At 36.3% G+C, this 26148-nt stretch overlaps 1 protein-coding gene across 6 annotated transcripts; it reads right to left on the bottom strand.

Moving 5' to 3' along the window:
- Positions 1-5958: 5958 nt before the first annotated feature.
- On the bottom strand, positions 5959-26086 carry wdr59 (WD repeat domain 59). 6 transcript variants are annotated; one of them, XM_067389165.1, is made up of 27 exons: positions 26033-26086; positions 25383-25432; positions 24419-24554; positions 24188-24273; positions 22937-23017; positions 22819-22856; positions 21902-21990; positions 21280-21396; positions 21099-21176; positions 20481-20637; positions 20293-20372; positions 20082-20214; positions 18948-19072; positions 18599-18763; positions 18412-18513; positions 18166-18310; positions 17466-17535; positions 17223-17376; positions 16691-16747; positions 14213-14346; positions 13962-14043; positions 12951-13063; positions 12687-12837; positions 12379-12457; positions 10544-10667; positions 10305-10447; positions 5959-6625 (listed from the first exon to the last, which is right to left on the bottom strand). In XM_067389165.1, the coding sequence occupies exons 1-27, from the start codon at positions 26084-26086 to the stop codon at positions 6390-6392; spliced, it is 2979 nt and encodes a 992-aa protein (XP_067245266.1). In that variant the 3' UTR covers positions 5959-6389. The 6 variants fall into 6 exon arrangements, 4 of the variants coding, with proteins under 4 accessions (XP_067245266.1, XP_067245267.1, XP_067245268.1 ...); XM_067389166.1 differs by having other exon boundaries at positions 16691-16744; XM_067389167.1 differs by lacking the exon at positions 16691-16747.
- Positions 26087-26148: the final 62 nt, after the last annotated feature.

Here is a 26148-nt window from a genome sequence, read left to right as displayed (position 1 = left end):
GAAGACACAGCGCTGACCAGCGGACCCTACTACGGCGAAGGATTTGCTTATGAATATGAATTACGTAATGTGACGTAAGCCCAGTAAGCTTTACTGATTGGCTATATAACACACGTTCGTAAATAAGCCTCGAAAAGCTGTCCAATAAAAGATTCTTATATGAGGAAGGCATGGATCATGAATATTAATTACGTTAAGTAACAGATACTCCAGGAAGGTTACCAAGCAACGTCCATTGATGTATCAGGTAGGTCTTCGACATAGTGGGATCAGAAAATCGAGTCCACCTCAGAAAACTTGAGTTATGTAGGACTCGCTTCACTGCTTACTGCAGAGGATTTAGCACATATACTCTATAAAAAAAGATAGATAGCTTAATTTTTACTACTGAAATGATGTGAACCATAACATTCAGTGCTGTCTGTGGTCGAGGTATAGGCTAAGGCTATAAGTTTGTTTGATTATAATTGTTTAATACAGTGAATCTCAACCTTTTTTGAGTAATGGACCCCCGTCCTATTTAGAACCGTCCTCAAGGACCCCAGAATAATATGGGCTCATTTGTGTCATTAAAGGTGCCGTAGAACGTCTTTTTAAAAGATGTAATATAAGTCTAAGGTGTCCCCTGAATGTGTCTGTTAAGTTTTAGCTCAAAATACTCCATAGATTTTTTTTATTCATTTTTTTAACTGCCTATTTTGGGGCATCATTAAATATGCGCCGATTGCGGCCCCTTTAAATTCTCGTGCTTCCCGGCCCCTGGAGCTCGCGCTTGCCTTAAACAGCATAAACAAAGTTCACACAGCTAATATAACCCTCAAAATGGATCTTTACAAAGTGTTCGTAATGCAACATGTCTAATTGCGTAAGTATGGTATTTATTTGGATGTTTACATTTGATTCTGAATGAGTTTGATAGTGCTCCGTGGCTAAAGCTAACATTACACACCGTTGGAGAGATTTATAAAGAATGAAGTTGTGTTTATGAATTATACAGTCTGCAAGAGTTTAAAAATGAAAATAACGACAGTCTTGTCTCCGTAAATACAGTAAGAGACGATGGTAACTTTAACCACATTTAACAGTACATTAGCAACATGCTAACGAAACATTTAGAAAGACAATTTACAAATATCACTAAAAATATCATGATATCATGGATCATGTCATTTATTATCGCTCCATCTGCCATTTTTCACTATTGTTCTTGCTTGCTTACCTTTTCTGATGATTCAGCTGTGCACAGATCCAGACGTTAATACTGGCTGCCCTTGTGTAATGCCTTGAACATGGGCTGGCATATGCAAATATTGGGGGCGTACATATTAATGATCCCGACTGTTACGTAACAGTCGGTGTTATGTTGAGATTCGCTTGTTCTTCTGAGGTCTTTTAAACAAATGAGATTTATATAAGAAGGAGGAAACAATGGAGTTTGAAACTCACTGTATGTCATTTCCATGTACTGACCTCTTGTTATTCAACTATGCCAAGATAAATTCAATTTTCCATTCAATGGGACCTTTAATGTCTTTGTGACGACCAAATGCAATCAAGTATAATTTACTACTACGTTAGTTGACTTGTCCAATATTCAGTCATATCGTCTGTTATATTATACATATATTATCTTCTTTTATGGGAACATGTCAAATGTCAGAATATACAAATATTCATATTCAGATATTTTATGGACCCTCTGGCATTAGGCTACATCAAGGACCACTAGAGGTCCACGGACCCCTGGTTGAGAAACACTGGTTTAATATAACATAATCTAATCAGTAAATATACTCACATGAGTAGGAGTGTGGTATGGCTCTATATCAGCATGGCTGTGATTAGGCTAGAGGAATCATAGCCGTGATGATATAGAGCAGGACTAGTTATATTGCTTTTATACAACAGTTAGACGGCACATGTGTGTGAATTATTAAGAAACAACAACGGAGTGTCTCTTGTGTGTGGAACTACTTCTTTCCGCCTCTGAATCAAATCTCAGAATGACAATTAAAAGATTAGTTCACTTTCAAATTAAAATTTCCTGATAATTTACTCACCCCCATGTCATCCAAGATGTTCATGTCTTTCTTTCTTCAGTCGAAAAGAAATTAAAACATTGAAACTGAAAACATTCCAGGATTTTTCTCCATAGTGGCCTCCAAACAGCTAAAAATTACAGTTTCATTGCAGCTTCAAAGCGTTCTACACAATCCCAGACAAGAAATAAGGGTCTTATCTAGAGAAACCATCACCCATTTTCTAAAAAAAAAAAAATTCAAATTTTATACATTTTAACCATAAATGCTCATCTTGAACTAGCTCTCTTCTTCTTCTTCTCTATTAGAATTCCGGCATTGTAGACACTGCTAAGTGTATTACTGCCCTCCACAGGTCAAAGTTTGAACTAAATTGTTATATACAGTATGCTAGTGCAAGTATATAACAATTAGTTCAAACTTTGACCTGAGGGCAGTAATACACTTAGCAGCATCTATACTGCTGGAATTAAAATAGAGAAGAAGAAGAAGAAGAGAGCTAGTTCAAGATGAGCATTTATGGTTAAAACGTATATTTTTATTTTATTTTTTTAGAAAATGAGCAATGGTTTCTATAGACAAGACCCTTATTCCTCGTCTGGAATCGTGTATGTTGATCCAGGAACATGTCTTACTTGGCAAAATTGGCAAAATCACAGTGACTCTATTCCTACCCTTAAACCTCAGTCATCTCAACTGTATCATATATACTGTGAACATGTTTAAAATAGTTTCCGAATAATGCTTCATATAATCTAATTTCATATAATCTATCCCCATCTGATATGAGTGTATCTTGACAACAGTATTATCTTAATGCTTAGTCTGTCTTGATGTTTAGTATTGCTGTGGAATTCCTGTTCTGCAGTATGACGTTGTTTGAAAAGGGTCACAGGCAGGTCAGCTGGCTCACCAACCGTAAATCAATGACAGAGTCCATATTAATCCACTTCACTGACACTAAACAAGCTGACATCAATAATAGCTAACATGAATAAGAAGCACGAGACAGCATAATATAAAAACCTTCTCTGTTGAATGAAGGTAATAATAAGCCACATAATGATCGATATAAGATTAAAGTAATGTGCGTCTGTAAAAATCTTTGTACAATAAGTGCACTTCAAGATGGTAAATGAAGGTCCTTAACATTTATGTCATGCTTGAAGATTGGAAAAAAAAAAAATTATAGATATTTTTTCTAAAACCCAAAGAGGAAAATTCCTTTTGGATAAATCAGAAAGAGAAAGAGCTTTATTGCCAAGTATGTCCGTAAAGTTTATGCGTTAGAAGCAGTAAAAATGGGCAAGCGTATGGATTTTAGTGAGTTTGACAAGGGCCAAATTGTCATGGCTAGACGACCGAGTCAGAGCATCTCCAAAACTGCAGCTCTTGTAGGGTGTTCCTGGTCTGCAGTGGTCAGTATCTATCAAAAGTGGTCCAAGGAAGGAACAGTGGTGAACTGGCGACGGGGTCATGGGCGGCCAAGGCTCATTGATGCACGTGGGGAGCGAAGGCTGGCCCGTGTTGTCCGATCCAGCAGACGAGCTACTGTAGCTCAAATTGCTCAAGAAGTTAATGCTGGTTCTGATAGAAAGGTGTCAGAATACACAATGCATCACAGTTTGTTGCATATGGGGCTGCATAGCCGCAGACCAGTCAGGGTGCCCACGCTGACCCCTGTCCACCACCGAAAGCGCCAACAGTGAGCATTAGAACTGGACCACGGAGCAATGGAAGACGGTGGTCTGGTCTGATGAATCACGTTTTCTTTTACATCACATGGATGGCCGAGTGCGAGTGCATCTCCTACCTGGGGAACACATGGCACCAGGATGCACTATGGGAAGAAGGCAAGTCGCCGGAGGCAGTGTGATGCTTTGGGCAATGTTCTGCTGGGAAACCTTGGGTCCTGCCATCCATGTGGATGTTACTTTGACATGTTCCACCTACTTAAGCATTGTTGTAGACCATGTACACCTTTTCATGGAAACAGTATTCAGTGGCTGTGGCCTCTTTCAGCAGGATAATGAACCTGCCACAAAGCAGAAATGGTTCAGGAATGGTTTGAGGAGCACAATGAGTTTTAGGTGTTGACTTGGACTCCAATTCCCCAGATCTCAATCCAATTGAGCATCTGTGGGATGTGCTGAATAAACAAGTCTGATAAATTGAGGCTCCACCTCACAACTTACAGGATTTAAAGGATCTGCTGCTAACATCTTGGTGCCAGATACCACAGCACACCTTCAGGGGTCTAGAGGAGTCCATGCCTTGATGGATCAGGGCTGTTTTGGCAGCAAAAGTGGGTATATATATGCTTGATTGGTGTGTATATATGTGTATATATATATTAAGAGGTAGGGTATTGTCAAAAAATATAAGTGGTATTGCACATAATTACATTTAACTGTTCATGAGGTAGATTGCCTGGGGGAAGAAACTTTTCTTGTGCCTACTGTTCTGGTACTCTGAAGCACCAACCAGGTGGCAACAGTTCAAAGAGAAGGTGGCTTGGATGTGGGGTATTTTCTGAACCCTTTTCCTCACTCTGGATGTATACAGTTCGTGGAGGGTGGGTAGGGGAGCACCAATAATCCTCTCACCAGTCTGAACTGTCCTCTGTAGTCTTCTGATGTCTGATTTTGTAGCTGAGCCAAACCAGACAGTTATTGAAGTACAGAGGACAGACTCAATGACGGTTGAATAGAACTGCATCAGCAGCGCCTGTGGTCCTGCTATATGCAGGAGTTTGAATACTTTTTAATAAGTTATGTGACTACTGATTTCTACAGAAATGTGGATTAATATAAAAAATAAACATTTGCAGGTAGAAAAGCTATTAAATCTCTGCTGTTACAGATGACCACAGTTAATAAAGAAATTGAGTACAGAACTTCACAGTAAACAAGTTTGTTACAATCTTGCTTTATTTAAGTTTTTTTTTTTATGTATTATGCCATTTATTTATGAGGTAGTGATGACATTTATTACACTTTTATTTGTTTTATAAAAGATAGTTAAAGAAATGTTTCCAGCAACATTACTACAACAAATCAAGTGGAATATGAAGCAATGATCACTGTATTGTCAAATTTATTAATATTTTATGGCACACATACTGTACATTGTAGATAATCCTTCAAAGAATACAACAATTCTTCTTTGAAGGGAATTTTTTTATTTTTTTTTTAAAGGGATAGTTCACCCAAAAATGAAAATGTGATGTTTATCTGCTTACCACCAGTGCATCCAAGATGTAGGCGAATTTTTTCTTCAGTAGAACACAAAAGATGATTTTTAACTCAAACTGCTGCGGTCTGTCAGTCAAATAATGCTAGTGGATGGGAACTTCATCTATAAGAGTAAATAAAACTTGCATAGACAAATCCAAATTAAACCCTGCGGCTCGTGACGACACATTGATGTCCTAAGACACGAAACGATCAGTTTGTGCAAGAAACCGAACAGTATTTACATCATTTTTTTACCTGTAATACACCACTATGTCCAACTGCATTCAGCATTCGCTTACTGAGGTCTGATCGCGCTCTGACAATGGCAGTGATGTCTCGCACATATACTTCAATGAGTGCTAGACGTCACTGCTGCTGTCAGAGCGCGATCAGACCTCACTAAGCGAATGCTGAACACAGCTGGACATAGTGGTGTATTAGAGGTAAAAAATAATATAAATACTGTTCGGTTTCTCGCACAAACTGATTGTTTCGTGTCTTAGGACATCAATGTGTCGTCATGAGTTGCAGGGTTTAATTTGGGCTTGTCTAAGCAAGTTTTATTTACTCTTATAGTAGAAGTTCCCATCCACTCGCATTATTTGACTGACAGACGGCAGCGGTTTGAGTTAAAAATCAGCATTTATGTTCGACTGAAGAAAAAAAGTCACCTACATCTTGGATGCACTGGGGGTAAGCAGATAAACATCAAATTTTAATTTTTGGGTGAACTATCCCTTTAACTGAAAAGAGTGATCAAAACATACATTTGAAAAAATAGTTTTGTTTTATAACCCTAAAAATCAGCAACTTTTCCCTTCTCCTTTTCGGCAAATGTTTCACATATCAATTCCCTTGGCACCTTATAGAGCAAATATATGCTCTACTCAAATCAACAAGTATAAAAGTGCAAAAAACAGCACTGTATAACAATTTCACTCAATAACTAGGTTGGTTTGACCTATTATGAGGTTGATGTTTGCGGCTCCTCATTAGTATATAATTCTACACTTGAACAGTCGCAGGGATTAATCATTCTTTAACATCTCTCCACCAAGAAGTTTCTACAGTACCAAGACTTCTGAGGCATATCTTGATCAAGTCTTTTTAATGTTCAAAAAGTGCTTTGCAAGAGGCAGTGACAGCCGCAACCGGTGGGACAGACCTCTTGAGAGCGGAACCAGTCCATCATGTGGCTGGTGTGTCCTCCGTGGCCACAGCTCAGGCAGAAGTTGGAGGAGCCGCGTACGGCCACGTGACAGATGGCGCACTGGAAGGTGAAGCGTTTGCAGACAGCGCACTGGGTTCCGCGGGCCTGACTTCGACAGTGGCAGCAGTAAACGCCGAACTCTGCATATGAGAGCAAAGAAATGATTATAGGCTCAGAAATGTAGTGTTAAACATTTGTTAAAGAGTTAAAATGTTGACTGACATCCCAGAAATTTGAGACAAATGCTTTGCTCCCTAAAGGAATGTTCTGGGTTTGATTTTCACAGAAAATAGTTTGGACTTGTCAATTAGTTTCTGCTCAGTAAGATTTTTAAAGATTTTTTCATCATGCTCATCAAGGCTGCATTTATATGATAAAATACAGTAAAAACAGTAATATTATGACATTTTATTCATTCAAATGAACTGTTTTCTATTTCAATATATTTTAAAATATAATTTACTCCTGTGATGGAAAAGCTGATTTTTTATTGTCAAATAATTCTTGTATACTCAAGAAACATTTCTTATTATCTATGTTGAAAACAGTTGTGCTGCTTAATGTTTTTGTGGAAACCATGATACAATTTTTTTTTCTCAGGATTCTTTGATGAATTGAAAGTAAGCAAAAGTACAGCATTTATTTGAAATAGAAATCTTTTGTAACACTATAAATGTCTTTACTGTCACTTTTGATCAATTTAATGCATCCTTACTGGATAAAAGTATTCATTTGTTTCAAACAACAAAAATCTTATTGATCACAAACATTTGAATAGTTTGTCTGTGCAAATTAATAAACAATTTGAACTGTCATGACTGTGCAAAACTGGTAAACATGGCAACTTGAAAACCAGAAAGTACAGAAACTTGTTTCTGTCATGGAATAAAGAATAAAAAAGGTAATTGTGACTTATCATCTCACAATTCTGACTTTATCCCCCAGTTTCAGACAAGGCTTAAAGATGAAAAAATGAAAATTCTGTCATTTATTACTTACCTTCATGCCGTTTCACACCCGTAAGACCTTTGTTCATCTTCAGAACACAAATTAAGATATTTTAGTTGAAGTCCGATGGCTCCGTGAAGCCTCCATAGGGAGCAATGACATTTCCTCTCTCAAGATCCATAAAGGTACTAAAAACATATTTAAATCACTTCATGTGAGTACAGTGGTTCAATATTAATATTATAAAGCGTCGAGAATATTTTTGGTGCGCCAAAAAAAACTAAATAACGACTTATATAGTCATGGCCGATTTCAAAACACTGCTTCAGGAAGCATCGGAGCACAGATGAATAAGTGTATCGAATCTGCTGTTTGGAGCGCCAAAGTCACGCGATTTCAGCCGTTGACAGTTTGACACGTGATCTGAATCATGATTCGATACACTGATTCATTTATGATCCGAAGCTTCCTGAAGAAGTGTTTTGAAATCGGCCATCACTAAATAAGTCGTTATTTTGTTTTTTTGCCGCACCAAAAATATTATTAATATTGAACCACTGTACTCACATAAAACGATTTAAATATGTTTTTAGTACCTTTATGGATCTTGAGAGAGGAAGTGTCCATTGCTCCCTATGCAGGCCTCACTGAGTCATCGGATTTCAACTAAAATATCTTAATTTGTGTTCTGAAGATTAACGAAGGTCTTACGGGTGTGGAACGGCATGAGGGTAAGTAATACATGACAGAATTTTCAAGCCAGTCCAAGACTAAAATGCATTTTTTTAGCTGTTTTAATTGAAAGCAACTTGCGTTGACATGTCTTAAAATATGTCAGTGCCATTGTTTGATCTCAAGATGCACACCAGTAATGTTTTTTTCTAGGGTATGTTTATAAAAGCTACTTAAAGGGGTACTTCACCCCTGGAAAGATGGATGTGTATTTAAAATTGGTCATTTATGTAGTAGAAATGTGAAATTATTTTTGAATTTGGAGCTTTCTAGACTGAGAAAAGGCAGAAAATGTATTTTTGACTAATGTGGATGAAAGACAACAACTCCCAGAATGCACTTGTTTTGCTGCCCTTGCGAGGCCACGCCCAAACCACACCTACAGGCGGCATTACCAGGAAAATTCAAACAAATAAATCGTGAGTTAGTTCATACATTTACAGCGAAATGGTGCTAAATTGCTTTGTACCTGGATTTACACCCAAAACCAGGAAAGGACAAGTAAGTTTACATCATTTTCCGATTAAGTTAAAGATTTGGAGCGATGTAAACAGTGGCTGTGGGCCATCAAACACCCGAAGTTTGGAGATGACACCGTTATAGAAAACCTAAAAAAACGCAGAATATGTAGTCTCCATTTCTAGCACGAGGACTACGAACCAAATATCTTTGCAATGAAAAGAACCATTCTGAAGGACACCACAATACCATCTATTTTTACTTTCCCAGAGGACGAGCAGCCTGGGCATCTGGTACTAAGCGTATTCGCCTAGTGGTAAGACTCGCTGATACTAGACTGATAACACAGTAGCCTATGTAATGTTGTAGGTATCAGTAAAACTGCAAACGAAGCAAAGTAACGATTGATAGACAATTACATATAAGTTGCATATAAGTTGACTGTCATCAAAGTAAAGCCTCTGTTCTGTAAAACTGAGTTTATTTATCTATTTATGCTAATGTTACCACAAAAGCCTGTGGCTGTATTGGTTGAGATGACTGCAGAGACCAATAAATTTGCGAGATGAACCACTGATGTAGTGCAGACAAAAAAAAAAGCCAGAATTGCGATTTTTGACTTTATTCGTTTAGTTAGTTAAGTGACTTTTCAAGTTTATTTCTTACATATTGCAATTTCATATCTCACAATTCTGACTTTTTTTTTGAAAATTGTGATAAATTAACTTTTGCGAGTTATATAGTCCAAATTGCAAAATGTAAAGTCTTATTTCTGCTAAAAAAAAAAGAAGAAGACTGAATTATGAGATAAACTTTCAATTGCAAGAAAAAAATTGTGATATAGAATCTTTCAAATGTGAAAAAAAAAAATCTGAATTCTTAGATATAACCTTCAAATAAGATAAAATGTTTCAAGTTGCCTTTCAATACGCTTTATGCTGAATGTCATATGAACAAACAGGAAAACTGGTCTCATTGCATCCATTTGTTGGAGAAAGTGTTAACGGCAGTATGAATTGACGGCAATATCTATGGACCAAGCAAGTTCTTTTTATTTTTGCTGTTTTATTCAATTTAAATATCTAAAAGTAAGTAAGAAGAAATATATATATATTTTTTAGATATCAATCTGCATATGCAATGGACATTGGTTATGCTCATCTTTGCTCACTTTTTGAAGGCATCTTGATTAAAACAACTCTATATTTTACAAAGCACATACAAAAGATCCAAACCGGAAGCAATGCGACCTGTTTTACAGAATACGGAAGTTTGTTGCGCATGACCCTCATTATCTTTTTTATTTTTATTCCCTGGCAGAAACAAGCTTCCATAAGAAAAGGGACCGTTTAAATGAGGAAATACATACTCACAGGAATTATGTTGCTAACAAATAAGCAGAAGTTTAAATATAACTGTCTAGAACAGCAGTCTCACCACCAAATGGATGATTTAAACAAATTGAAAAATTATTATAAGCACCTTAACAACAATACAAGCTGCACATTTATGCTTCTACACCCTCTTCTAAAACATCTGGACCTCCATTGTAAAAGCATTATGGTAAACACACTTTTTGCTTGTTTTATCAAACTGAGGGATGAGATGAAATCATTTTCTGTGGTAGTCTGATAGTACTGTATGACCCAGAAGCCATTTTAAACTATTCCTTTGACTTACCTATGCCTTTGTGTGGCTCTGGAGGGCAGGAAACAAATTTGAGCACCTCTGCCCTCTTGTCCTTCATGCCCCAACGGTGCAGGATCTCACCGTAACACTTCTTGAAATCATCAAATTGCCATGAGTTGGAAGGGTCCAGTAATCTGTGGATCAGAAGGAACTCTTTAAAGTCCCATTTTGAACGTGTGAAGCCGTTAATGTGATGTGTGTAAGTGTCATTGGTTGAACAGGACGTTAACCTTTTGTTCATGTCATGTTGCTCTTTTTCTCGTTCTCGGGGGTCCGTGTAGATCTGGTTTGAATAGCGATAGTCATCTGGGGACGATTCTCCCCATGGAGGAGCATGTTCTGATTCACGTCCAACTGGAAGAAGAAGAAAAAAAGATATAAATACATATTATATATATATATATATATATAAATAAATATATATATATATATATATATATATATATATATATATATATACACACACACACACACACTATATTGCCAGAAGTATTGGGACACTCCTCCAAAGCATGGTGTTCCAATTGTTCCAATCACTTCCATGGCCACAGGTGTATAAAATCAAGCACCTACGCATGCAGACTGCTTCTACAAACATTTGTGAAGAATGGGTCACTCTCAGGAGTTCAGTGAATTCAAGCGTGGTACTGTGATAGGTTGCCACCTGTGCAGTAAGTCCATTCGTGAAATTTCCTCACTACTAAATATTCTACAGTCAACTGTTAGTGGTATCATAAGAAAGTGGAAGCAACTGGGAACAACAGCAACTCAGCCACAAAGTGGTAGGCCACGTAAAATCACAGAGCGGGGTCGCTCATGCTGAGGCGCACAGTGCGCAGAAGTCGCCAACTTTCTGCAGAGTCAATAGCTACAGACCTCCAAACTTCATGTGGCCTTCAGATTAGCTCAAGAACAGTGCGTAGAAAGCTTCATGAAATACTTTCCATGGCCGAGCAGCTGCATCCAAGCCTTACATCACCAAGTGCAATGCAAAGCGTCAGATGCAGTGGTGTAAAGAAGGCCCCACTGGACTCTAGAGCAGTGCAGACGTGTTCTCTGGAGTGACAATTCACGCTTCTCTGTCCTGCAATCTGATGGATGAATCTGGGTTTGGTGGTTGCCAGGTGAACAGTACTTGCCTGACTGCATTGTGTTAAGTGTAAAGTTTGGTGGAGAGGGGATTATGGTGTGGGGTTGATTTTCAGGGGTTGGGCTTGGCCCATTAGTTCCAGTGAAAGGAACTCTTAATGCTTCAGCATACCAAGACATTTTGGACAATTTCATGCTCCCAACTTTATGGGAACAGTTTGGGGATGGCCCCTTCCTGTTCCAACATGACTGTGCACCAGTGCACAAAGCAAGGTCCATAAAGACATGAATGAATGAGTTTGGTGTGGAGGAACTTGACTGGCCTGCACAGAGTCCTGACCTCAACCCGATAGAACACCTTTGGGATGAATTAGAGCGGAGACTGCAAGCCAGGCCTTCTTGCCAACATCACTGCCTGACCTCACAAATGAGCTTCTAGAAGAATGTTCAAAAATTCCCATAAACACACTCCTAAACCTTGTGGAAAGCCTTCCCAGAAGGGTTGAGGCTGTTACAGCTGCAAAGGGTGGGCCAACTCCATATTAAACCCTACAGATTATGAATGGGATGTCATTAAAGTTCATGTGCACGTAAAGGCAGGTGTCCCAAAACTTTTGGCAATATAGTGTATTATATAAAAATAATAATATTATATACATATATATTTAATTAATTAATTGATTTTAATAATTACACGCCTAATAAAGATGTTTTGCACATTGATAAATATGATGTGTTGACCAGCATTTAGTTACATGACAGAAGTAATTTTTCTTATATCATAAACTTTTCAGTCAATCAATAACCATTAAACCAAGCAACAACTAACTCTGAATAGTCAAACATCCACACAGAAAAATAATCACAAAAAAAATAAATAATAATAAATCAGTGTGACAGAACTGCACATGATGCTTCTTTCATAAACACTGAACACTGAAATATAACCTCTGTGAATAAACCCATGATCTCTCACCCATGTTCCACGGAGTGTTTGCAGAGTCTGAGGTACTTGAACACGATCCAGAAGTGACAGAACTGGAGGTCATACTGGGCTAAAGGAGCAATAATATTACCAAATCAAAGAAATAAACACAGATGCGGTACACAGACATTAAGCTGAAAACAACCTCTATTATATACAAAAAAATATATCTCACACATTTTAGAGAAATACACAACTCATTTATATTTTAACTGAAAGACACAATTACTGTGTAACTTTCTTTCAAAGTCAAATTAGTACAGAATTCATGCATTGATAAATTAGGTTTACAAACGTACATAGCGAGAGTGGTGGGCCGTGAAGATCGCCGGTCGTGGTTGCTGATGTCCGTATAGAGTGAAATATTCCTGAGGACTGCCATGACCTCGGAACACACTACACAACATAGCCAGACTCTGAACATCACTCATCTGACTGTAGTGTTCAAGCCTGTGGAGGAAAGAGACAGTCAAAGCTCATGTGAATTCGAGGACACGTTCATAAATTAAAGCTCTATATAATGCATACGTGTTGGTGTCACCAGTTTACAAGCTGCAACTCACAATGTCTCCAGCAGGTGTCGCCCAAATGGATGTTTGGCCCAGGGAGTTCCAGCATCAGGGTCAGGGTCAGGACTAAGGTCAACATTTGTGGCTGCTGAGGCAAGTGCCCATACCTAAAAGAAGATTGACCATGGAAAAATTATGGGAATTAATCAGTAAATATGGCTTGTATGGAAATCATGTTTACACATACACTACAGGTCAAAAGTTTGGAATAATTAAGATTTTTTAAATGTTTGTGAAAGAAGCTCACCAAAGCTGCATTCATTTGATCAAAAATATAGTAAATATTCTGGAATATTATTAAAATTTAAAATAAGTATTTTCTATTTGTATATATTTTAAAATGTAATTTATTCTTGTGATGGGAAAGCAATATTTTCAGCACCATTACTCCAGTCTTCAGTGTCACATGATCCTTCAGAAATCATTTTAATATGCTGATTTGCTGCTTAAGAAACATTTATTATCATTATCAATGTTGAAAACAATTATTATTATTTTTTTTGGAAATCGTGATTTTTTTTTTCAGGATTCTGTGATGTCTTTACTGCCAGTTTTGATCAATTTAATGTATCCTTGCTGAATAAAAATATACACTTTTTTTTTTTTTTTTTTTTTTTACTTTTCAATGGTAGTGTTTCACAGTTTTCACAAAAATCTTAAGCAGAAATTTTTTTTTCCAACATTGATTATAATAAGAAATGTTTCTTGAGCAGCAAATAAGCATATTAGAATGATTTCTGAAGGATCATGTGACACTGAAGACCAGAGTAATGATGCTGAAAATTCAGCTTTGCCATCACAGGAATAAATTACATTTTATAATATATTCAAATAGAAAATAGTTATTTTAAATTGCAATAATATTTGGTAATATTACTGTATCTTTTTATAAAATGTATATGTTTATTGTATTTTTTAACAAATAAATGAGCAAAGAACTTCTTTCAGAAATATAAAAACAAAAAAACATAATTTTTACTAACTTTAGTAGTGTATATCAGATACCTTAGCTAAATCCCTGCGGCCCACTGCTAAGGCTGCCGCCGCATTCTTCTGACACGTGTCCTGTATGTCATTAACATTTAGCCTAAAGGGAAAAAAATGAAAAAATGCCACGGATCAAGATGACATTTGAGCAAAAGAATGTCACGGTATTGACAGTTGATGCTGTAATTTATGTCTGTTTCTAACAAGAGAGATATCATCTGAATATGATTGACCTGGAATGCTTTGCTATCTAAGAAAACAGAACATACACGTAGGTCTCCCCGAGGGCTTTGTGCACAGGAAGCAGACATGAGATCTCCTGGATGATGACTTTGCCAGCCAGTTTGATGGGTCTGCTGCTGTAGTCTCCTCCCTCTCGCTTGCCTTTCCAGCGGCGGGATTTCTGATCACCGTGATGATGACAAACCACAGGATCAATCACTACTACTTATTATTAAATACTTTAGATTAACTGAAGAAATGCAAAAATTAAAGCTGTAAATATGCAGGGTGGACGATAAGAGAAAACCCCTTTAAAAACACTATTATTAATCATTATATATATTAAATTATTATGGATGTAATGTTACAATTAGAATTAATATAATTTATTAAATCAATTTTCAAAATGTTTCATATCTGGTAAACATACTAAAGAATTATTATAAGCACAATTTGAAATATCATCTGGGTTATTTGCCACACTTGCCAATGTTGGGTAAACCGAGAATACAGTGCCCTCCACAATTATTGGCACCCTTAGTAATTATGAGCAAAAGCAGCTGTGAAAATAAATCTGCATTGTTTATCCTTTTGATCTTTCATTCAAAAAATTCACAAAATTATAACCTTTCATTTAAGGAAAATAATTGAAAGTGGGGGGGAAACTCACATTTTGAAATGTTTTTCTCCAAAACACATTGGCCACAATTATTGGCACCCTTTTATTCAAAACTTTTTGCAACCTCCTTTTGCCAAGAAAACAGTTCTGATTCATCTTCTATAATGCCTGATGAGTTTGGAGAACACCTGACAAGAGATCAGAGACCTTCATGCAGAATCTCTCCAGAACCTTCAGATTCCCAGCTCCATATTGGTGCTTCTTCTCTTCAGTTCACTCCACTCATTTTCTTTAGGGTACAGGTCAGAGGACTGAGATGGCCACGGCAGAAGCTTCATTTTTGTGTCTGTTTTTATGTTTGTTTTGGATCATTGTCCTGATGGAAGATCCAACCACAGCCCATTATAGGATTTCTAGCAGAAGCGGTCAGGTTTTGATTTTTTTATCTGTTGGTATTTGATAGAATCCATGATACCATGTATCTGAACAAGATGTCCAGGACCTCCAGTGGAAAAATAGGCCCACAACATTAAAGATCCAGCAGTGTATTTAACCGTGGACATGGGGTACTTTTTATTCATGTGTGCTCCAAACCCATCTGGTGGGTTTGCTGCCAAAAAGCTCTTTTTTTAGTTTCATCTGACCATTGAAGCCGGTCCCGTTTGAAGTTCCAGTCTTGTCTGACAACTGAATATGCAGAGATTTTTTCTCGATGAGAGCAGAGGATTTTTCTTGAAACCCTCCTGAACATCTTGTGGGGATGTAGGTGCTTTTGATCATTTTTTTTTAGGCTTTCTGAGACTCAAGACTGAACTAATCTCTGCAATTCTCCAGCTGTGATCCTTGGAGAGTCTTTGTCCACTCAAACTTTCCTCCTCACTTCACGATTTAGACACACGTCCTCTTCCAGGCAGATTTGTAACATCTTTAGTTGATTGAAACTTCTTAATTATTGCTCTGATAGTGGAAATGGGGATTTTAATGCTTTAGATTTTTTCTTATACCCACTTTCTATATTGTGAAGCTCAACAATATTTTGCTGCACATCAGAACTATATTCTTTGGTTTTACTCATTGTGATGAATGATTAAGGGAATTTGGCCTTTATGTTTCCACATGTTTATACTCCTGTAGAACAGGAAGTCATGGCTGGACAATTTCATGCTCCTAGTCACCCTGGTGTGCTAAAAAAAATGTAAATACGAATGGGAATATACTTCAGAGATATTTTACTCATAAAAATTTCTAGGGGTGCCAATAATTGTGGCCAACATGTATTGGAGAAAAACATTCATTTCATAATGTAAGTTTCCCCCATTTTCAATTCTTCTCCTTCAATGAAAGGTTAGATTTTTGTGAATTTTTTTAATAAAAGATCAAAAGGATAAACAATGAAGATTTATTTTCACATCCACCTTTGCTCATATTTACTAAGGGTGCCAATAATTGTGGAGGGCACTGTATCTACCAGATGAAAATATTTAGTAGCAGTCATGATTTCTTAAATTATATAATATATATATTAAATTAAAACAATAAACATCAAATGTAGTTAGTAAGTTAGTCAGTCAGTTAGTTAGTAAGTTAGTTAAAGTCATCCCTGATAATTAAATGTTTTTTTTTTTTTTTTTTTCCTTTTTGGCTGTAAAATGTTGGCTGTTTATTTTGTGACAAACTGATGGGTTACAGTGTCACATGCAGCATCACGGACAGTATCAAAGATCATTTTCATGATCTGTAACACCAAATTAGTAATGATTTTTTTCAAAGCAGAAAATATAGTGCAAAATGGTAAGCTGTGATGTGCCATACATTAAATGCATGACAGCAAAAATAGCCATTTGGCATTAGAGCAAGAAGTAGATGAAAGAGTGAATAAGTGGGAGGGAGGGGCGGAGGTCAATACCGGACAGTCATGTATAGTCTGCACAGACCAACGGCGGGGAGCAGACAGAGGGGGCTTCTGATTGGATAAAACAGACCACAGCAATATGAGTGAGGGACACATGCCACCAAAACTCAACAGGAAAAAGACAGAACAGAAAACAACTGTGAAAACGAACCGTGAAAATGGTGTTTTTAAACAGACGGATCACGCGGGTGGAATGAGGGGAAGTGAAAAGCAAGAATAACTCAGAAGTAAACCAAAACAAGAAAAACATGTTATGGAGCTAAATAGTGGGGTTATGGAAGTGAAAATATCCAAAGCAAAACACATTTTAGAAATAATGTGTAAAAAATTCTACAGACAGGAAAACATATGACCATTTCACTTTTAGGAGCCTTCACAAAACGAAAAAAAAAAAAAAAAAAAAAAAAAAAAAAATGCCATTGTTAACCATACAAACTTAAACCACCTGATGCTAAAAAAAAGTCTTGTTGAGCTAAAATAAAATTTCCAAGACCAGCTAATTTTAGTCCTGTGTGACAAGTCTCACCCGTTCTTTGTAGTAGAAGGATGATATGGACACTTGATCTTTGTCTGTGCGTGTTGGGCTCCCGCTGTACAGCCTAAGCGTGGTCTGAGACTCTGTTCGCATTTTCATGGGCGTATGCACCCCGCTGTGATACGCTGAGAGAGCCGACAGTGACCTGCACATAAACAAAGATCTTATGATCATATTCATCTTACACATGCTAACTTTTCTTCCATTGCAATCTAATAATAATTAAATATTCACCTGGGAGTAGGTTCAGTCGGAGGGGCCACACGGTGCATAGTCATGGGCCGTGTGAAATAAACTAAGGATCCTAATGGGGAAATTAAGTTGTAATTTATGTGTTGAATTTACATGAAATATTTATATATACAATCAAACCAAAATTTTTCAGACATTTTTTATATTTTTGATATATATTACTAGTGGGTGCAGGACTCTTTAATTCATTTATGTAAGTGAGGATAGCAAAATAAAGTAAACTGTGACATATTATACCCAAACATTCTTGGACTACCAGTTTATTTGATCAAAAATACAGAAAAAACAGTAATATTGTGAAATATTATTACAAATTAAAATAATGGTTTTCTATTTTAATATATTTAAAAATTTTTAACGAATTTTCCTCAGCCATTACTCCAGTCTTTGGTGTCACATGACCCTTCAGAAATTCTTTTAAAAAATAAATGCTTAAAATGGCTATATTTTTGGGGGAATTTCAAAGAAATGTAGTCAGTAGTTTATAGAATAAAACAAAAATGTTAATTTTAGTCAAACACATATATAAATAGTAAATCCAGAGAAACTACTAGTTTTCTAGTGGTCTCTTAAAATTTTCTAGAGCTGTGTATACTGTATATATGTGAACAATTAATAAACAGTGGAACCATATTAATATGCACAGATGGAAAGGAAAAGGTCTGTTGTTATTGCAACCCACCTGTCCCACAGAAGCGAGCCCCTGAGGTTCGGGGAAAAGGGATGTTGGAGTCCTGGTATGAGCCATAAGTGTTGCTTACTCTAGGGAAAGCAGGAAGAGCAGGAGTCACTGGGTTTGTGAGAACATAAGGGTTTGTACCATCCTCCTAGACATCGAATTGGAGACAAAGGAGAAACAGCGATTTAAAAAATTCAACAACAGTTCAACAATTTGGAAATGATGAGTACAGAAGTAAAATTCACTCACCATGACTCCATCTGACTCTAAGCAGGACACCAGCTGTCTAACACATGGCTCTAAGCAGTTCTGGTTTCTCTTCACCTTCTGAAGTGACGTATCAGTCAGGATCTACAAAAGAGATGCTGCTTTAACATGACATTGTTCAAAACATTGACTGAAGGTCAACACAATCTTGATGGGTGTTAGTTTCAACCTTCTGTATCTTGGTCTTCATGGAAGACGAGATGTTTGTCGGAGAGACAAACTGGAAAGATGGAGCTGCATTGTTGGGATATTGGGCAGGGAACTTCACCACGAGACGGACTCGATTGACTCCGCAGTCAGCTGACACAAAGCAGCTGCGGTTGACGGCATCCATCTACAAGAACTGTAATGTTAATTTCTTATTTATATATATATTTCTTATTTATGTATATAAAACCGTTATAATTGCATCCTATTTATTACAATTCAGCAAAATAACACCAAATATCAGACAGCTAATGTAATACAGTTACTACATTCAATCTTGCATCAGATTTTCAGAAATGACAGTGACTGACCTCCACATTGACATTGCGAATCTGTAAGTTGACTAGAGAAAACTCCTGCTGCAGAGTCTGAGGCAAACCTGGTACATCATTCTTACCGCTGGATGACAGGCTAGACTGGGGGCCGTCAAACTGATCTGTGAACAGACAGTAATTTCCATTTATTAAAGTTAGGATTTGACTTGAACATCTACCATTTTTCACATCACCATAAATGGAGAATGGGGAAAAAATGAAAATTCAATACATGAATAAGGAGATTTAATAAACAATTAACATAAACAAATAAACAAATAAACATTTATTTGATAAAAATACAGTAATAACCAGTAATATTGTGTAATATTTTAACAATTTAAAATAACCATTTGTTATTTTAATACATTTTATTTTAAACAGACTAAAACAGATATAAGACAGACACACAGAGACACTTTCATATTTTATACAAAATAGAATTCTCAACTCATTTCATTCATAAAAATCCACCAAATCAGATCCCCAATCTACTTCCTGAGCAGATTTTGCTCTATTCTATTCTATTCTATTCTATTCTATTCTATTCTATTCTATTCTATTCTATTCTATTCTATTCTATCACAAAACACAATAAAATAAAATATAATAGATGTAAATAACAAGAACATAATGTAAATGTTAAATATAAAATGGTAAGACAGGCATTCAGACAATACTCAAAATTACACTAATTTCTTCAGGATATTTTTGAAAATACTTATAAACTGACCTGAAATAATTAAATACACTATATTGCCAAAAGTTTTGGGATGCCTGCCTTTACGTGCACATGAACTTTAATGACATCCCATTCTTAATCCGTAGGGTTTCCTTGTGGAAAGCCTTCTGGGAAGGCTTTCCACAAGGTTTAGGAGTGTGTTTATGGGAATTTTTGACCATTCTTCTAGAAGCGCATTTGTGAGGTCAGGCAGTGATGTTAGTGAGAAGGCCTGGCTCTAATTCATCCCAAAGGTGTCCTATCGGGTTGAGGTCAGGACTTTGTGCAGGAACTGATCGGAACACCTGAATTCAATGATTTGGAGGGGTGTCCCAATAATTTTGGCAATATAGTGTATATTATGAACCATAATGCATCAAATCACTGCCAGAGCAAATCATATTTTTCACCTTGTGAGTTGTCAGCTGTAAATCCTGGACTAAGTGGAGGTTCGGTGTCTTGGGACCTCAGAGTTTTCTCCGTCTCTGTGGTGAGAGTCAAGCCCTCCATCAACTCGTCCATGATGTCATTGGCACAGCACAGCTACAGAACGCATGACACCTTCAGTCTCAAACATAAAGCCACCAGATGTAGAGAAAGGATTGAGTTCATGAGCATCACCTTCTGGAGTTGAGGATCTACTCTCCATATCCTCAGGGTTTGATCTCTGGACCATGTGACCAGCTGGCAGTCTTTGGAACCTAAAGTACAGAATGGATAGTGCAAGACAATAATACTTGTCTGTTCTTTAAGTAAAAATGAAGCACTCATTCCCAGAATTTTCACCATCTACTGGTTGCTCCTCTCACCTTCTTTCTGCGGCCTCCACTGAAACTCAAGCACGACATCATCATGGCCCACAAACGCGTGAACGGGACTATTCAGTTCTAATGTGCTCCATAGGAGGAGGCTGTTCTCTCGCCGTAGCTGAGGAACCATTACTGTAACCAGTCCGTTAGAGAAGGGCTGAATGGAAGGAATGGAAGAGAATGCAGTGAGTACTTTACAACATGAAAATTCATCTTTACTGGAATTATACATGACATTTCAATGGTCCAAGAATAAGGGGAAAAAGTACACTGCGAGTCAAAAATGTGAATAATTAAGATTTTTAAAAGACTGGAGTAATGATGCTGAAAATTCAGCTTTGCATCACAGGAATAAATTATTACATTTTAAAATATATTAAAATAGCAAACTGTTATTTTAAATTGTAATCATATTTCACTGCTTTTACTGTATTTTTGATCAAATAAATGCAGCCTTTGTGAGCATAAGAGACTTCTTTAAAAAACATTAAAAAATTTTAATTATTCCTTAATTATAACTTTCAGTCGGTAGTGTAATTGTCACATCAACAAATTTTAAATAGATAAAAACATTATAATATGTAAAATTGCACAGTTAGATTTTCATTTGTATTGTACCGTGTATCTGGCCTTCCACACAGGCACCTGACACGACAAGATATCGAGGTACTTCCGGGGTTGTCTGTAATCCCAGAACTTTTGGAGTAAATCAGTATAGACACAGAATCAGGTATAAGATAAACTGCAGCAAAAACAATAGAATGTGAAAAATATGATCAATAATTGCGATTATAATCACCCGAACAGAGTTGTCCTGACTGGAAGTAGCCAGGATATACTCATTATCAGGGTGCCAGTCCAGACCATGAATCTTTGACAGGTGGGCGGCTACATACTCCACTGCAGTGTTGGGTTTCTGAAACACACTACAATCAGTCAAAAACAATATGTGTGCAACAGATAAGCTTTTATATACGTACTAATTTCTCCATTGATCATCTTGATCAAAACATATTTGTTTTTTATATATAAACAGTTATGGGCGCACTATGTGGGAACAATGATATTTCACTTTACCATTCCAAAATTTGGGGTCAGAATTTTTATAAATTTTTAAAAGTCTCTTCTGCTCACTAAGGCTGCATTTATTTGATTAAAAATACAGTAAAAACAATAATATTATGAAATATCATTACAATTTATAAAAATTATTTACATTGTAAAATATACCCAAATAGATAAGTTCTATTCTATTCTTTGATAATAAAAATACATGATACATTTGTAACAAAATCTTACTGACCCCAAACTTTTAAATGTTAAGTAGACAGACTGACAGCCAAACAGACATCTGATTGATAAACAACACCAATAATGATGATGTAATCATGATGTAGTAAGTAACAGAATGACATAATCACCCTCTTGTCCCAGATTCTGACATCACCATCATGACTTGATGCCAAACAATAGTGATTCCGTCTGTTCCACTTCACCTGAGAGGCTCCGGCTAAAACAGAGAGAAAACGCAAGTAAATGGTAAGTCAAAAGAATAAATAAAAGTACTGACATCCAGGGCTTGACATTAGCACCCGCCAACCAGCCAAATGGCGGGGATATCAAAAATATAGATTTTTCAATACATCGATACTGAAATATCTGAAACGCTTCCAATACTCTTTTCCTGCAGAATAGATACACGATACCAGCTGCCTTTCTCGCTCTCTCATCTCTCCGACAGTGAATTGACACACAAACCCGCCTCCCCTCACTCACTTGTTTAATTTGCTTCAGATGAATATTGTTAGTTACAGGGCTTGAGTTTCTGCGTGGGATTGCACGTATTGCGCATAATTTTACTTATTCCCAAAGTGCGCATACATAAACCCGCCTCTCAGTACTAAATCGACTTCTTCTTTGCTGATTATTGTGCTTAAACAGTCAAATACACTCAAAATAATGTCAAAATGCCGGTCTTGGAGAGTATTCATGTAAACACAGTCAGTTATGTTTTAAGTGAACATAAACAGTTGAGATTGAAAACGCATGTGTAACAGTACGATGGATCCGTGTGTCAGATCTTAAAGTGACAGCAGCCTAATATACCTGCTGCCAAATTATGAGAGATAAAAATAAAAAATATCTATAAGGCAGTTTTCCCCATGTTATCAATGTCAAAATTGTGGCCAGTGAAAATGCTGAGTGGCTAGTAACTTTGGAAAACCACTAGCCACAGTTGCTGGTGAGCAAAAAAGTTAATGTCAATCCCTGTCAATTTTAGAGATCAAATAAACTGATCAATAAATTATATCTGGACTCATATAGTCTATGTACTCACCCACGGCAGACAAGGCCACGGTTGGTTTTCGTGTGTCCCTAGAAATCAAGAAAGAAAAGCATAAACCATGGAATGTTCCACAAACTCTTTATCATGTGTTCTTTTTCGTCACGCTCACCTTGTGTCCCATATGTAGATGTATGTGTCCACAGAACTCGTGACAAGCAACTCTGGTTCAAACCACGACCAGTCCAAATCACTGAAATGGCATGAAAAGTTTTGGTTTAAACATCAAACTACATAAAAACTTATATTCGTGTATTATTTGTTATATTAGAATGTATTATTTAAATATTCAAGTGCGATCAAGTCAATTTATTTATATTGCCCTTCTCTCAATAAACATTGTTTAAAAGCATTCATGATTTTAATGTTTATAATTGCTTAAAGGATTAGTTGACTTTCAAATTAAAATTTCCTGATAATTTACTGACCCCCATGTCATCCAAGATGTCCATGTCCTTCTTTCTTCAGTCGAAAAGAAATGAAGGTTTTTGATGAAATATGAGTCCATATAGTGGACTTCAATGGAGCCCAAACGGTTGAAGGTCAAAATTACTTCAAAGCTTCAAAGCGTTCTACACGATCCCAGACAAGAAATAAGGGTCTTATCTAAAAAAACCATCACTCATTTTCTAAAAAAAATTAAAAATTATATATGTTTTAACCATAAATGCTCATCTTGAACTAGCTCTCTTCTTCTTCTTCTTTATTTGAATTCCAGCAGTGTAGACACTGCTAAGTGTATTACTGCCCTCCACAGGTCAAAGTTTGAACTAATTGTTATATACTTGCACTAGCATATTGAATATGACAATTTAGTTCAAATTTTGACCTGTGGAGGGCAGTAATACACTTAGCAGCGTCTACACTGCTGGAACTCAAACAGAGAAGAAGAAGAAGAGAGCCAGTTCAAGATGAGCATTTATGGTTAAAACGTATATACTTTTGTATTTTTTTTTAGAAAATGAGTGATGGTTTCTCTAGATAAGACCCTTATTCCTCGTCTGGGATCGCATAGAACGCTTTGAAGCTGCACTGAAACTGTAATTTTGACCTTCAACCGTTTGGGCTCCATTGAAGTCCACTATATGGAGAAAAATCCTGGAATGTTTTCATCAAAAACTTAATTTCTTTTCGACTGAAGAAAGAAGGACATGGACATCTTGGATGACATGGGGGTGAGTAAATTATCAGGAAATTTTAATTTGAAAGTGTACTAATCAATTGTCCATAATTTATCAGTTTAGAGCGGAACTATAGTATAGTTTACTTTTGGCGAGGATATACAGTGTCTCGTCATTGTTTAGATGAGACAAAACCGTCAGATTTTATAAGTAGCATTTCAGCATGACGTCACCTTTGTTACCTTATAACACGTGTATGGCCTTGCAAAGACGTATGTGCTTCACCGGATCCATCACGCCAAACGTACAGGTCAACACGCTGGTTACTCTTTGCCAAGATAAGAAAAATGTATATTTATAATAAATAAAATTCATAAAATAAATACTCAGTAGACATGTGAAACAGTAAATATGACTCATGATCATTATGACACTGTCATTAATCAGCAATAGATAATAACTAATTTACGTACAGATGCAGCAAATAAATGCGCCTCGGTTTTGTGTGGATTCCACTGAACTGTCCCAACATCCCATTTGCTTTGGCGGCTGATTTTGCGTGGAGCTTCGGACGGCGTCTCCAAATTTACAACATATAAGAATCGCCTCCTATTTAAAAAAAATGACAAGAGAAAGAGTAAATACAGCATGGTGTAACAATACATGTAGAAAGGCATTTACAAACTTAAAAACAGAAATGAAAAGTATGGAAACCCATTTCTGCCACTTAAGAAACAAATTATGCTTGTGTAAATAATAATTATGACATAAAAAGTCATACTTTTGAAATACAATTCATAATTATGAGAAATTAAGACTTAATATCTCATTATTATGATAAAAAGTTGAAATTATGGCAAAACTTATTTCATAATTTTGACATTTCAATCTCATAATTATGACTTTGTATGTCATAATTTCGACTTTTATCTCATAATCATGGCTGTCATCACAACATGACAATGACTAAGTCATAATTATGAGATAAAAGTCGAACTAATGAGATAAAGTCAAAATTATGACATACTAAGTCAAAATCACATGATTGAAATTAATTAAATTAAAAGTTTATGTCATAATTTTTACTTTTTGTCATAATAATTATGACTTTTAAGTCATAATATTGACATTTTATGTCATAATTATGATTTTCAAAAGCATTATTTTTTCCTTATGTGGTAACATTTAACAAGATAACATTTTCTTATGTGATAAAACAGTTATAATTATGATATTGTTATGATTATCACCTTTTATGTCATTATACTTTCAACTTTTTAGGTCAGAATTATGTTTTTATGATTTACAATAGCGGGATTGTACGCGGCGGCTTCCATAGAAAAGGGACGCAGCATATAAAACTATGCTACTACTGGTTCATAAGGGTGTGTTCATAATTCCACATGATAATGTGACATTAGACAAAGCCGTACACACCCAGAGAGAACAGCATGCTGGCCGAGACAGTCCACTGACATTGCAGTAGCCTGAAAACAGAAAAGTCTGTCATGACACAACACATAAACTACAAAAAAGGCTCCACAAATCTCCCCTCCAAAGTTATTGTATTGTTCTTGTCTAGTGTAATTGCAGTGTTTTAAAATAAATGACAGTAGTCCAATAGTTTATATCTAATGTAATTCTAATAACATTTAGACATTTTATGTGTAATTTATGTATCTAAATACTTTGTATGGTTATAATGCACTCTGTAATTCTCATTGTATGTATGTTGGATCTTTATAAAATGACTACACCTGCTTATATTGAACAACAGTTACTACTGTAACTCAAGGGAACTCATTACTAATACTGAGTATTAGTATTCTATGATTTTATTTTAAGTCTTTTTTGACAACACGTTTATTGTAATAACTGTAATGAATAATAATAACAACTGAAAGTACACTGATAAGTTTGTAAGGGTATCACACCGTAATAAACAAAGAATGCCATTCAATTCAAAGTTTAAAATACGTCGCTCAGGATTGACATGACAGCTGGGCATATTTATTGCTTTAATGCTTGTGAAAACTACACTTCTAAAGCACCTAATGCATGCGTGCATGTGTAATGACTGTGTGTACCTGTGCGTCTCGAAACTCCACCACCACATTCTCACTACTCCAGCGGGCCGCCATCTTCACCCTCTAGAATGTCAACAAATTACGTGATACTAACGGGACAATAGTGTCTTCTCGCG

The sequence above is a fragment of the Chanodichthys erythropterus genome, chromosome 7, assembly GCF_024489055.1.
Source record: "Chanodichthys erythropterus isolate Z2021 chromosome 7, ASM2448905v1, whole genome shotgun sequence".
Taxonomy (NCBI): Eukaryota; Metazoa; Chordata; class Actinopteri; order Cypriniformes; family Xenocyprididae; genus Chanodichthys; species Chanodichthys erythropterus.
The sequence above is the reverse complement of the archived record's forward strand: the minus strand, read 5'-3'. Positions and strand labels throughout refer to the sequence as shown.